General features: G+C 39.5%; 1 protein-coding gene across 2 annotated transcripts in view; it reads right to left on the bottom strand.

Moving 5' to 3' along the window:
• Positions 1-15978, bottom strand: part of LOC147029459 (receptor tyrosine-protein kinase erbB-4-like) — a 147389-nt gene that overhangs the window by 48850 nt on the left and 82561 nt on the right. For both annotated transcript variants that reach the window (XM_085872518.1, XM_085872517.1), the window contains exons 9-12: positions 11692-11812; positions 9382-9455; positions 3520-3610; positions 2954-3153 (exon numbers count right to left, since the gene is read on the bottom strand). In XM_085872518.1, coding sequence (XP_085728644.1) covers positions 2954-3153; positions 3520-3610; positions 9382-9455; positions 11692-11812 — 486 coding nt within the window. The remainder of the gene's footprint in view (positions 1-2953; positions 3154-3519; positions 3611-9381; positions 9456-11691; positions 11813-15978) is intronic.

Genomic DNA, 15978 nt, shown 5'->3' with positions numbered 1-15978 from the left:
TGTATTATTGGAGCATTGTGACAAGTTACACATAGGATACAAATATGCAGGAAAATGATGGTTAAGTATTAAAACCAAGAGATTATCATGTATCTGTCATGTTCCCATGAAGACTGTGATTTAGTTTCCCTGCATGCTACAAAACCCTTGTCCAGAACATGCACATAGTTGAGTACAGTCCAAGCTGGCTTGTCGGCATTTACATCTTCTTGCATCTGCAGTGCAGCAGCTCATTACACACTTTGCTGGTATCAGGTAGGATGGTCCACTTGGGTACCAAACCCTGTCCTCCCTACTGCCAGCCCCAATCACATGGAGAGGGCAGTTCTGGTTGCCGGACAAAGGACTGGCTCTATACATCGGCCACCTGATCGGCAGCTCTGTGGATATGTTTCTTCGAAGCTGCTTGGGTTGGGGGATATTTTCTAGAGATCTATTCCCCTTGGCAAATAAGGCTTGCGGGCTTCAGTTACACTTGTAAAGGCCATAGTTTTGCAGTAGAGGAGGACAACATATTGCTCAAGAGTGTCTGGTGTTGCCTCAGTGAGTTCTGTTGGACATGCAGAGAGGGAAAGGAATGCACCTATTATTGCAGGGAAGGAAGACCAAATGTCCCACAAAATCATCTTTTCTATGACTACAAATGCAGACGTCAAATCACAGCTCATGAAAGCATGGAAGAACGGTAAGGCCGCTGCTTTTGAGGGTCCTTTACTGAAAGTTATAGTGTGGATTGGAATGAGCCTGGATTTCTTTCCAACACCAAATGCAATCAAAAGTTGACGTTGACAATCCAAATTAACATGTAGCCAGAACGTCTGTGTCCTAGCTTTCTCTGGACATAACAGGGGCTTGTGTTTTTTGGTTTTCCTGGCACAGAAAACACAGTGCCCATTCTGTTTGTTGCACAGAAGTAGCTGATTGGTTGGTTGTGTTCCTTGGGTTTTACAAGTTGGCATAAATTTGACATGATGGAGACTATAACAATGACCTCTACCACTAATACCACCATCACAAAGCACCAATGTCCTTTGTTTCCTTGCCTTGCTTGGTAGTTCCATACAAATGTGAAAATAAATTCCAAATCAGTTTAGTAATGGATACATTAATAATACCAGTAATATACATTTCTACATAAGCATTAAAGGTCACTTCCGACCCCAAATTCAACACCATATTCCTAAAACATAAAACAAACCCGAAGGGCACTCGGTAGAGCACATACCACCGCCACATAATGCCTGATCCACGAGAACATATCAGGCCCAATAACTTTTTGAAATATCGTGCTTAATATGTCGTTTTTGGCCCTCTCTCTCATTGGTGAAGAATCAATTTATAAATCAAATAATTCTCATATCCAAATCCGGATCCGGATCTTCACCAAAATCTAATCAGTTCATCCTTGTCACACACCCAACCTGTCCACAAAATTTCATCCGGATCTGTCCCCAATTTTTTTTTTTGGAGATATGCTGCACATATACAGACAAGCAGACAAACAAAGAGAGAAATAAGCAGACAAATAAAGAGAGAGACAAATGGACAAACAGACAGAGAGGGGTGAAAACAACCACCTTCACCTTCGGTGGCAGAGGTAATAATTCCATGCATGTCAGAGGCCTTCATACTTGATTCACAAACGAATTTACTGAAAACATCACAATCTTGTTTTTGATTCTGAGAAATGTAGGATTTAAAAAAAAAAAAAAATGTAACCCTCAACTTTCAACAGATCAACGGCAGCAACAAAGCCCCCTTTTCAAAATTAAAGTGTGCCATCATAGTAAAATATGATGGTATGTTTAAAATAATCCAGAGCGATTCAATATGGCTGCATGTAGTATCAAATGTTCGTAAAAATAATTAAGTTTGAGAAAAATACTTCTTTTACCATATAAACTAGTGTGCTTTAGGTAAAATCAATATGTTTTTTTTTGGAGGTCGTGTTCCAGGCTGGAAAAATGATTTTTCATCAAGGCTCTTCAGCTAAAATCAAAAGGTACGACCTAAACTACAAGTCCACCAAATGTGGTGATTTTATCACAAAGTGAATAAGTTTTAGTTAGCTCAAGGACTCTACTATGGCTAAGATCCGAGGCTATTGAGTTCAAGCCCCACGTTTCATTGAATTAACACCAGGTGGGTTGACTCCGCCTTTTATCCTTCTGATGTCAGGAAAATTATTACCAGCTTACTGGTAACAGGGGCACTGCATCGGCGGCACAGCCACGCACCCAGAAAATGATGCAGCCACACACAGGCTGTATTCAAATAAATAAATAATTAATTATAAAGTACCTCAAAATTTAAACAGTTATTCATGTCGAATTGTAAAATAAATATCTAATGATTCTGGAGTTTTTGAAACCCTGTACAAGAAATGTGTTTCCTCACTACTTACTGTATATATTCTTACATCTGTACTCTTCGAGGTGTGAGTGAGTGTGTGTGCGCGTGTGTCGCCATTTTCTCAGAGATGGCCAAACGGATCTTCAAGCTTTCAGAGGTTAATCGGTGAATGCCGGGAAATATTTGGGGCAAAAATATTTTAGAAAACTTTGAAAAAAAACCCAAAAAGTTGGATTAAAATTTTTTCTCTCTCTCTCCATCTCTCTCGAGTGCCTAAGACATTGTAGCTACGTGAAAGGTAATATTAAATGAACCTCGACCCCTTAATACCTTTGTGGGGTGTATGGAAGTATTTTAGGCCCCCACAAAAATAAATTGAAAAAAAAAAATTCGATTTCTTCAAAATACCAACAGGATTGTAACATCGGGCAATGCCGAGTACCCCTTATAAGTAAGTGAACGTATAAACAAACGGAAGAAGCGTTGACTTTTTTTGAACTATCGTGAGTATTTCACTCCTAGAATAATTTGAATGCCTCCAAGAGGCCTGATATGATGTTTCAAAATCATTCCATATGAAAGTCTGCAAAAAATTATTTACATTTACTGCAGTTGGCACTGGGAAGTGCCAAATCAAGTTTGCCATCTGTTTGTAAGATGACTGTCCAGTTGATAGTGTTGTAGAAGCAAAGGTGGTTATTGTTCTTGATCATGACTCCTCCAGCATCAATCTCTTTCAGAGATTGAAGGTTCAGGGATTCAACATTCCTCAAGTGTACCAAAATAAGGGCATATTCTTTGCTGCAAAAAATGAAATCAAGAGTGGGAAGTGCTGCATTTATAAAAGGCATTCACAAGATGGATATAATCTTCAATTTTTTGAATTATTTATTAACATAATTAACATAATAACATAATTATTAATAACATAATAACATATTATTAATAACATAATAATTAACATAATTAACATAATTTATTAACATAACAAAGTACGAAGCCAATTCAAATTTTGCAAAAAAAAATCAAGACATCAATCACAACCAAATACCGTGCAATTTGTCGATATCCCGTCGAGTGCACATTCAAAACAACTTTTTGTGAAACTACAGATTCTCCAACGTCATACTAAAGTTTATAGTTCAGAGATAGTGATACACGACTTACTAGGTTAACTCTCTCCCTTCAATGATCTCAAGGTTTTCTAGAACACTTAAATCTTTGAGGTCCTTGTGCCAACTCTCAATGTGTAGATAACCTGGTGGAAGAGAAAGTCACCATCAATGTGAAGACAAGCCGTAAAGTAAGTAAGTGAGTGAGTGAGTGAGTGAGTATGCGAGAGAGAGTACGCGAGAGAGTACGTGTGAGTATTTAGTTTGTAAGCAACAGATGAAACATCACCTGTGGCTGGCTGGGTGTGCTGTTTCCTGTTTGATTTAAATTTAGTAAGTTGAGGCTGAGGAATACTTGTTGGTTGGATGTGCCTTTTTTGAACAATGATAATCTAAACCAGATTAACTGAATGTCAAGTACAGTATGTATGTTCACAGCTGTACTCTTACCAGTGTTTGTGGGATAATGAAGCTATCATTCAGGCATCTTTGGAAAAAAAGAAAGCTGCAGGAACCCCATCGGTGGATGGAGTAAGCTCATTAGGATGGCGGAATGATGTTGATGCTTAAGGTTGGTGGACTGGCTTTTTTGATGATATATTTCGAAGCACAAATTGTTACTCTGCAGCGATGCTATAGGGATGTAACAGACAATGTTCGTTATTCACACATCAGACAGTAATTGCTGTAATGAGACAAAAACGACCGTCTTGCTATACACAGCTCGGGGCTGAATTTCCAACAATTTGAAAGGATGTTCAAGTGAAGTTCAGGTCTTAAATTTCCAAATAAATAAAATGATGTGCAACAGATTTTGCATAAAAGAACTCAAAATGTTTAGGAAGAGAGAACACGTTTTCTCTGCCGTATCATACATCACATTGCTCTGAAATCTCATGTGCAACTCAAGTGATCAATTTTACTATGACAGCATTATTGTTAGCTCAGGAAAGCACGATTACAATTTCCTTTCTCATTGTTGCAGCTCACACAACCCCTCACACCCAGTGGTGCTGCACCAAACCAGGCCCAGCTGCACATACTCAAGGAGACAGAGATCAAGAAAATAAGACTTCTAGGATCTGGAGCATGTGGGACAGTTTTTAAGATGATGTTTCCTGTATGTTGTTCACATTCAATTAACGAGACCCCCCTGATGAAGCATCAGTAGTTTGTGTGATATTCTTGTGACAATATCATTTGGAATGGCCTATCAAAGCGAGCAGAAAGGAACAAGTCAAGCACATTTGGTCACTGTGTGCTGCCGTACTACCCAGGACTCTCCGAAGGGATTGGCAAGATAGCACACAGTGCATGGATTGGTGTAGCAGTCAAGCCTCATTGCACCATCTGTAATATCATTTCAAAACTAAAGGATAGGGTATCAACCGGTGATAAATCTGGAGTAGTTTACCATTTTTCATGCAAAGACTGACCAATTCTACAATGGTGAAACTGGAAGAAATTTGAAACAAAGGCTGGATGTACATAATAGAGAAATTAGGGTTGGAAAGGTGACACAGTGAGCCATAATGCATCATTACCTGCAATCTGGCCACAAATTTGACTTTGATGGGATCTGTCTCCAAGACATGACATCAATCAAATGACAGATTGATACTGGAGGTATCGCATGTCAAGAGCTGAGAAGGTGATCTAACTGGAGAGACTGTGGACATACCAAAATACATACCTCTGATAGAAATGGCAAAAACTGGATGGTGCAAATAGCTGGATAAGGTGAGCAAAAAAACAACACTCAATCCCCAACACCACACCCGCACATGTACAACATCCAATAGAACTCAATCAATCACGCAACCCACACGACACCATGTTCAATCCGGACCTGAACCCAGCCATTATCGAAATGTGTGAAACACGAAAATAAGAATGAACACACACTTACCCCCATACATGCAAGATCAGATCACGAGTAAATAATAAAATAAAAAAAATAGAGCATACCATTGATGATGCGATTGACGTTTGTTGCTAAAGGTTCAGCAAAATAAAAACGCTCCTCAATTGAACTGCCTTACTGGCACATAACTGGAAACAAATTGTCACCTTTAGAATAAAAGCAGACATGTCCTAGCTTTGGATACCGGGCGTAGTGGCGTGCGCCTGTAATCTGGCTACTCGGATCCTTGGGTTGGAGGATCGCTTGAAGACGGGAGCTCTGCACTGGGCCGCGCAATGAGAGGGTGTAGGGCAGCCCGGAATCATGGCGAAACCCAATCCTTATCCCTGTGTCATAAGAGGTGACCAGGGTTGCGTCAGGAAGGGCATCCGGCGTAAAACCTGCGCCAAATCAGTATGCGGATCATAACGGATGATCCACTGTGGCGACCCCTAACGGGAGCAGCCAAAAGAAGAACAACAACATGTCCTAGCTCTGGGTCTATGGGCCTGAGGAAGCTCTCTATCAAGCAGGTTAAATGTTGTCTGAGACTGGGTCTGCTCTTGCTTGTTTATTCAGCCTGATAGGTGAACACCCTGAAACCCATGCCTACAGAAAACAGATTTTTTGGGGGGAATGCCGGCCAAATCTTCCATCCAATCGTGTTTTTTTGTTTTAAAAAACAATAAAATAAAATCTCCATGTGCTCCAATGTTGAAAGTTTTGTGTTAATTGCCCAAGCGGTTGCAGAGGAAACAAATTTAAAAGTGAATAAAGGTGAAAAAGTGAGAGCCTCGGTCGACGTTCCACAACATGGTCAAAGCAGGTTGTGAACACCTATTTCTAGTATATACATAAATATTCACAAGATGGGCCACCCAATCAAGATCGGGTTATTTGAACTTTAGAACACCATCAAGAAGATGGAAGTTTAAACATGCATAACACACTGTAAGCAAAAATGAATCATGCTTCCCCATTGTCTTGGGTCACTCACCTGCATTAATTTTTTTTCATCTCCTTCACTACCGAAGGTTTGTTACTTGCAAAGGCGAAGATTTTTCAAGTATATTGGTTGGTCAGTCGATTTTGTTATTCTGTCTGTTTATTGATTTTGTGGTCAAAGGTCATCTTGAGGTCAAATTTCTGAAATTGTCATTTTTTCATCCAATTGACTTGAAATTTGAACAAGATTTGCATATTGCATCACTGAATTAGGAAACCGACTATTTTTGAGAACAAAAGGTAAAAGGTCAACTCAAGGTCAAACTAATAAAATCATCAATTTCAATCTGAAAAATAATTCATTTTCATCCGATTGACCTGAACTTTGATAAAGATTGTGAATTTTAATCATTATGAAATGGACAATTTCATGTATCCATGGCAACCTTTGGAGAGGGGGTGGATTTTGCAAGTATCATGCTCTGCACGGTCTTTTTCTTGTTTGTTTGTCTGTTTGTCTGTCTGTGTGCAGGATATCTCAAAAAGTTGGATGGATACAGATGAAATTTTGTGGACAGGTTTCATGTATGACTAAGACAAACTGCTTTGATTTTAGTACAGATCCAGATATGACTACGGGATTTTTTAAAAGTGATTCTTCATCATTGAGAGATCGGGCCAAAAATGATATTTCGCACAATCTCAAAAAGTTGTGGACGGATTCGGATGAAACTTCATGGACAGGTTGGGTGTTTGACCACGACAAATTGATTTGGAATACGTTGGGATTTGGGATTTGGGACAGGTTGGGATCGGAGATTTATGTAATTTTCAAAGTGATTCTTCACCATTGAGAGATAGGGCCAAAAACGATATGTAGTATGACATTTCAAAAATCTACTGGGCCCGATATGTTATTATGGATCAGGTATTATGTGGTGAAGTTATGCACTCCACCGAGTGCCCTTCTAGCTACCTTGTGCTCGCGAAGTGAAAAGCAGGGTTAGGCATTGGGTTGCATACGTGCATACGTGTGGCGTACATGTGTCTGCATTTTTAAGATGAATTTTCTCGACAACCGTTGGTCCGACCGACACAAAATTTTAAGGCCCTGTCACACCTTGACGATTTAGCCAACGTATGCCTGATGTATGAAAAATTTGGCTAAAACGCTGGCACACATCGAATAAGTTATGGGTAAGTTTGTATATGTTAAGAGCACGCTGGCATACGTCGTAGTTTGCCGAGCTGCTAGACAAATTTTCCATGCTTGAAATTTTTCGATGTATGGCAGCGTATGACTCACACGTTCTGCATAACGCTGACCATAAGTTGTAGCCACGTTACGCGATCGTTGACACACGTTACTTGTAAGTTACTCATAAGTCGAAACACGTCGAGGTAATGTTTAGCGTTTTTTTTTTTTTTTTTTTTTTTTTTGAGACTCCCTGTTTTTTTGTTTGTTTTTTTCTTCTTCGGTATGACGGTGATGTTAACACTTCGATTTCTAGTGCGGTTATAATATAATATAATATAATATAATATAATATAATATAATTAAAAGGCTGCCGCTCAACGATTTAAATCATTTTAACAGCCCCTTTACCATGGGAGTGTCTCCGCTTGTATAATTTTTTCCCCGTCATGATGCCATCGGCCACGTAGTGCGGACGCTATCTTGGAAAAAACGTTACACCTCTGTCTCCCAAACAGCTTATTGGAAGAAAATTGAAACATGGCTCATTGTCAAGTACGTACTCCCAATGGGGAATAAGATATGTTGTTGATGTCATCAGTGCCTTCGTGATGACATAATTTGACAAGTACAACACTTATCCGATCTTTATGAATTTTTTTTTTTCTCAGCAACTGTTGCTATGATGGAAACTAAATTTTCACCATAGGAGCACCTCCTCTTGTGGAATATTTTAATGATAGTCATGATGTCATAGTTCACGTGGTGCAGGTGCCATCTTGGAAAAAAACGAAAAACGTTGCACCTTTACATCTCCAAAACAGTCGACTGCACAGGGCAAGTACAACGGGGAATTCTATGAATATCATCTTGTATATTTATACTTTCATTTACGGACACTTTGTATCGGCTTCGATGTCCTTTGGCATGCAAAATTATCATGCTTCCCCATTGTTTCAGGTTGCTCACCTGAATCTAGGCTTTTCATTTATTTACATTTATGGATGCTTTCCAATGGTTCTGTTTAATTTTTTTTTCCCCAGTGTATCGGCTTCAATGTCAGACAGCAAGTAAGATTGCTGTGCTTCCCCATTGTCTCGGATCACTCAGCTGCATTTGTCCATCGATTTTTTTATTTATGGATGGATTTTTATTTATTTTTATTTTTATTTTCCATTTATGGATGCTTTTTGATGGTTCTGTGAGTTTTCTCGGTGTATTGACTTCAATTTGCATTGGCATGCCAAATTTCAGCTTTCTACATCATCCGGAGGGTACCAAACTTTCATATCAGTCAGTCATGAGTCAGTGGTTAGAGTGAGCTTGATGTGTATGTACATATATATATATACATACATACATACACACATACACACATACATTTTTACACATGATATCCCGATTATAACATGCATGCGTATGACTCCAATAAGTGTTGCAAATGCAAATATACTAGATCTTTAATAAAGTTTATTAGCACAATTGCAATTAGACAGTACAACGGGGAATTAAACAGTGGATGGACAGAAGGACAGTTTAATAGAACGATACTTAAACAGAAGGATGGTTAACCAGGTGCGCTTCAGAGAAAAACAAAATAACTTGATACAGATACTAAGGTCTTTAAAGCACTCTGTCGCAAAGTGTTTTCTTGAAAAATAAAATAAATCTTTTCCATCCAGCCTTAATCCTACAAATTAAAATGTGCATTGCAAGTGGTTAAAAAAAAATAAGAATAATGTATTTTTAAGCATAAAAACAACTGTTGTTTAAAATTCCGTCATCGTATTTCTTACGCATTCAAATAATTCGTTGCTGCAAAAAATTAACTTGAAAACGAATTTTATCCCCAAACCACTCATGATCTGTCTCACCTGTAATCCTTCGAATGGTTTTAAAGACTTCAAGATCACTGGAGTTCATTGGTGAAATGTTATGAAAAGAGTCTCTGAAGCAAAAAAAACAACAAAAAAAAAAAACGTCTGTTAAAATCCATGTCAATAATGATGACATTATTATTGCCATTGTTAATGAATTCACTTGTCTGATTAATGATGTTTAATAATATGCAACACCAGAGACTTTTTGTCACATCCGCTAAGGCTTGATTAAATGAACAGGTGTTCTCAATTAATTATCCCACCCCTTGCAGATCAACTCCAAAGACGAGAGACCCAGAGCTTGTGTAAACCTGGAGAGATAATGTCAAAATACATATAATTACCAGGTGGACGGAGGATATGTTTTCACCCCTGTTTTTCTGTCTGTTTATCTGTGAGCAGAAAATCTCAAAAAGTTATGAATAGATTCAGAAGAAACTTGGTGGACAAATTGGGTGTGTGACAAACTAATCAATTCGATTTTGGTCAAGATCTGATTCCGGATACTAGAGATTTAAGTGATTTTTCACAATTAAGAGATTGGGCAAAAAATCGAAATATAGCACAAAATCTCAAAACGGTGTGGGCAGATGGACCTGAAACGTAATGGACAATACTTGGTGGATGAGAAGAACAAGCAGATTCAATTTTGATTCAGCTTCAGATCCAGATCTGGCCTTTCGGTGGGAGACAAAACAAACTGTTCAGCTTGGCGGAGGTGTGTGCTCAGCCGAGTATTTAGGTTATCATACGAGATATATATATATATATATATATATATATATATATATATATATATATATATATATATATATATATATATATATATATATATATTAATGCACCGTTGATCTGACAGTAAGGTGTAGTAAGCAGTAATTGTGTGGTGTATGAAATGTGAAAGCTAGGTAAAGTGTGAGGATGGATATTAAACACAGGATACTTATGTGCACCATAAATGTGTTTGGCTCTGGATGTATGAGCAGAAGGAAAAGGTTCTGCTTGTGTGTGTTGATCACGTTTTGCTTCAGATTTTATGATGTTTTCAAATCGAGTTTTAATCAGCACCAGAAAATAATGCCATCGGCGACTTCATCAACGTAGGCATAAAAACCAAGACATTTTTCAGGTCATCATTTCATGTGCAGCACATGACTGCTGGTTTGCATCGGTGCTGGGAGTGTGGCTGTGTTGTTGGCGCAGTGCTACCTGTAAGTTAGACAAGCAATTTGGAATTTGTCTAGGGGGCCAGCAATAACTCACATAGTCTGCAAAGGACAATGTGAGATATTTAACATCCGCTAATTAATGTTGGTGGATGGGCCACCAAGTTTAACGTCGATCTGAGGGATGGAACACTCATCGATTCCTCATCCTGCTGCAAAGCATTGGGATTCCAGTATATATTTGGGCTGAGATTCAAATGCAGGACAGACAGCTCAGAGGCCTGTGAGGAAACCTCTATGTTATCCTGCCAGCCCTATTTTTGAGGTACTTTAGGACAATGATTGTACACCTCAACAGAGTTATAAACATTGATGATGGAGAAATTAATTTATCTTTGGCCACCGCCTTGATTGAAAGAGTTGCATCCCTCACCGTCAACGTTCTCATGTCATCTGACTACATCACAGAATTCATGATTACAGGACCTTGAACACAATTTGGATGCTGCAACTTCATAAATTTTTTACATTTCAATCCAGTGCCAGAACATGCTAAATGCGTTGTAATTGAGCACCATAAATTTACAAATGGTGATGCAAATGCTCAGTTTTAGTCCAACATCATAACTCATAAGCCAGTAAATGTCATTTGCAGTTTACATTTGAATTCTGCGAAAGATCGGGGTTGTTTTGAGTAATAGATTAATAATATACAACAGTCTTAAATTGGAAGTGCAAGGCGCATCCTTTGGTGCGATGATTTTTATTATTTTGTATGCAACTTGTGGCTGCTGGTTTCATCATTGATGGGAGCTCGGCTGTGCCGCTGATCCATTGCCTTGTAAGCCTGCTTCGCATTTTGACGACCTCAGTGGGATGAGAGGCTGAGTCAACCCACCTAGTGTCATTTAATGGCACGATAGGAACTCAAACTTAAGACCCTAAGATATTAAGACAACAAATCTTAACTGTTAAGCCAACACCAAGCTTTTCGGTACGGTGATGGTTTGTGCTTTACCGTGACGACACTGCCATGGTGCAAAAACGTTAGTCAGTGTGTCTTTCCAAGCTCATACTAAATGGTATTTTGCAGTTACCTGTATCAGTGGTTTAGCAGGTATACCACTCTACAACTCACCCATCGAAGCTGATCCCACGAAATAGCAGGTTCCCACTGATTGTAGTGCAGTCCTTGAAATGGTGCACATTTTCAGCATTGACATAATTCCAGCGATCACCCTTTTCCACTCCACTGCATGCTGCACACACAGTGAATGGGACAGGTCCATAATCTGCAATTGCTGTGCAATACTATAGTCTCCTGAGAAGACTGTCATGTCCACAGATATTTTTTTACAAAACATGTTTATTTTGCATTCTTTTGACAAGTTATAAATTCCAATTTAATGTCAGTATGTGCATGTCTCCTTCATAATTCTAACACCATGAAACCTAGCAGCCTGAAACTTTGTATGCAAACAAAGGGAACTCCACAGAAGTGCACAAGTAAAAATTGGGTGTTTGTGATAAATAAAACACCCCTTTTGAAGATAAGTAACGGCCTAATTTTTATTTTTTTTAACAAGGATTACAAGGAAATTATGCACATGAGGAGGCCATTCGGCCCATCATGCCTGCACCACACCAATACCAGATTTAATAAATCCGTCAATACCCCTTCCCTTCGTGTGCAGCCTTGGCACTCATTTTGCCAACCTCGGAAGGATGACAGGCTGAGTCATCCCCCTGCCGTCAATTCAGCGGCCAATGGGGCTTGAACTCAGGACCCAAGGATCCCAAGCCACCACCCTAACCGCTAAGCCAACACCAGGGTTTAAATAATTCAGTGAATAATAATTCAGACATAGCTATGTCTGAATGTTGAAAGTATCACTTGCCAACCATTTCAGTGGAGTGCTTGCTCGAGTGCTTAAGCCGCTTGCCGGGCATCCTACAATGGACAGCGGTACAGTTCCTGTCCTGATCAGGATGTACAGTCGGCAGCTGCTACAAGGTAGAGGTACATATATGGGTATATTTGGATCTGTAATTTAGGGACTGTGTGGGTGTGTGTATGCCTGAATACTGGGTTAAGGCCCGGTCACACCTTGACGTTTTAGCCAACGTATGCCGATTTTTGAATTTTTTTTCTAAAACGCTGGCACACGTTGAATACGTTATGGGTAAGTTTTGATAACATTGAGAGCACGCTGAAAAACACTGCCATACGTCGTTGTACGTTGGCTTTAAACGTTGTACTTTTTGGTTGTTCTCAAATTTATCATGCTTGAAATTTCACGACGTATGCCGGCGTATGACTCACACGTTCCGCTACGCTCGCCACAAGTTGTATGCACGGTGTGCGATCGTTGACAGACGTCAACACATGCGACTTGCAAGTTAATCATAAGTTGAGACACGCCGAGGTAATGTTTAGCGTACCCGAAACTTATTTCTAACCTATGATTAACGTGTTGTTGGCACGTTACGCGATCGTTGCCACACATCGACAGACGTTACTTTTAAGTTACTCATAGGCTGAAAGACGTCAGTATAATGGTTCGTCCTTGCGTCAGCGTCCACGGCCACGGCCAGGACACTTATTTGCAGCATTCTTCAAACTTTTCTTCAGCATGACGAGGATGTTCACACTTCGATGTCTAGCTTGGCTATGATTCCAATTGTCCATCGGCAGCGTCTATTTAAAATAGTCGAGTTTGAGCGTTTTAACACGTTCAGAAGAAATGCTTCAAATTTCAAAACCCCAGCGTCAAAAAACAAAGGCGAGTGACAGCAATTTAAATCGTTCATTGTAAACAATGAAAATAGCTGAGTGGTGCCGTTTAAAAGTCGTTGAGTGTAAAAAAATCCAATTGTTGAGCGCAAGCGAATACTTTCAATAGTGGAGATGCAGCCATTTAAATCGTTGAGTGGCAGCCTATGAATAGCAAACCCTACGTCACCGGCAAAGATAAACTGCCGCACGATATGGATAAGTTAGGCTATCGTTGGGCATAGTTTGTGAACGCCGGCTTCACGATAATTATTCGTTGGTATATCGTATCTATAAGTAATCAAAGCGCTCTATGCACATTATTAGTTCATTGTGCATTTGTCCAACCGGTTATGAATAGACCTAAATCGTAAAAACAAGCCATAGCTCATTGTTGAAAAAGCCCCATAAAAAAATTAGCCGCGAAGAACTTCGAACAATGGTGAAAAGATGTCTCCTACCCGTGGAAACACGGACGCAAGGACGATCCATCATAACCCACACCCTCCCCTCACACTCACCTACTACTGCCAACATGAACAAACTACTACTAATACTGTTACTGTTACTGCTGACATGGACATCGACTCAAAAAGGACTCGAAAACACTGTTGGGTTCCCTTTTATGAGCAGCATTTTTATATACCAATTCCCAAAACCGCTGGGAACACGTCTTTATATGGCAGTTGTAAGCTAGAAACACGTTCATTTTTTTTTTTTTTGTCGACCGGAAGACGTCATTGGAATACGTCTACATACGTCGATGTGTGTTGGGACTACGTAAAGAATTGGTTCAAAGCACGTCAAACATAAGTTAGAAATAAGTTTCGCGTAAAAAAGACATTACCGCGACGTGTTTCGACTTATGAGTAGCTTATAAGTAGCCTTTGTGGACGTGTGTAAAACTTATCCCCATCGCATGCGGAACGTGTGTCATACGCAGAGTACGTCCAAAAATTTTGAACATGTTTAAAATTTCTTGACTTACCCTACTTATTACGACATATGATAGCGTACTTTAGCGTTCTACTCACGTATACCAAACTTACTCATACCGTATTTGACATGCCCCAACGTTTTAGACACATTTTTCTTAGGTCGGCATACGCTGGCAAGATCGCCAAGGTGTGACCGCGATGTTGTCACTTCCATTTCTACGGCAGTTATGATTCGAATCGTTGTGCGTCATGCATGGTATGGCAGCCATATTGGAAAAACGAAAAAAAACAAAAAACTTTGGACCCCTTTATGAAACCGCACCAATAAATTTTGAAACTCGGCACATCACAAGCACTCCTTATGGCGAATGAGGGCTTTCTTATGACGTCATAGGTGCCTTCATTATGATGTCATAAGTACATATCTGGAACACCATATCCGATCAGTAGGAAAATGTTTGAGGGTTATCTAGGGATAAAATGGTCCAGAGAAAAAAAAATTCATGATGTCATCGGTCACGCGATTCGGTAGCCATATTGTTGAAATAAATAAATAAATAAACCTTCAAAAATCTTCTTCTCTGAAGTGGCTGAACAGATCGAGGTGAAACTTTACACATACAACCGCCTGTCCATGAGGAACAAAAGGTTCACATGGTTTGGCAGCCATATTCGATTTACCCTAAAACCCATTAAAAATCTTCTCCAGAACGGCTGGACAAATCGAGGGGAAACTTTACACAAGTGTTCCTCAAGCCATGGGTATACAAGTGGCACATAGCAAGAATTCCTCATCGGGAATGAGTGTAGTATTTTTATGACATCATAGGTGCTTTCCTTCGATATGACATCACAATTGCAAATGTAGAATGCTACATCTGATCAGTATAAAAAAAAAATTTGAGGGTCATCTAGGGATGAAAAGTTCCACCAAATCTTTTTGATGTCAGTCACGTGATTCGACAGACATATTGTTTTGTTGTTTTTTTTCAACCTTCAAAAATCTTCTTCTCTGAAATGGCTGAAAAGATCGAGGCGAAACTTTGCACATATGACCGCCTATCCATGAGGAACAAAAGTCACACATATGATGTCATAGGTCACACGGTTTGGCAGCCATATTAGATTTATCTGAAAAACTATAAAAATACACCACTCAAAAGAAATCCTGGCGACGGTTTGCAATCTTTGATCGCTCTTTTTCTTGTTGGTTTTGATTTGTCCGTGGGCCAGAAATGGAGTTTTGGGATTGAGGGATTTTTGGACCACAAAGGAAAACTCACCTGAATCAAAGCTTACTTAGCTTCAGGTAAGATTTATTTGTCGTTGCAACTTGATGGAGTGGGGTTGTTCCATTTGTTGTGGTTGGCTGTGCCATTTTACCAATATATTAACACATCCACACAGTAGTATCTGGTAACAGATCCTTTGACATCATGCAGTGGTTGAACCTATGAAAGCATCGAATTGATGGCATTCTGCATGAGAGGCCAGATTTTGTGATTGTCAAGTAGATTTTATTGCAGCTCTTGTATATTACTTGGCAGAGGTAGAGGCTTTCATGCAGCTCCCAATCCACATGTGCAGTCATATTATATTTATTGGTGCTCAGATCAGAAATCTGAGGTTCCCGGGGAGCTCCAGCCCATTCCATATCTTCCAGGCAGAGAGAGTTCTGGATGTATGGCATGTGCAAGGCTGGTGCAACTATTAG

Source organism: Eptatretus burgeri, chromosome 3 (genome assembly GCF_056783735.1).
Source record: "Eptatretus burgeri isolate ZD-2024b chromosome 3, Ebu_testis_v1, whole genome shotgun sequence".
Taxonomy (NCBI): Eukaryota; Metazoa; Chordata; class Myxini; order Myxiniformes; family Myxinidae; genus Eptatretus; species Eptatretus burgeri.
This window is presented reverse-complemented; position numbering and strand designations above follow the sequence as displayed.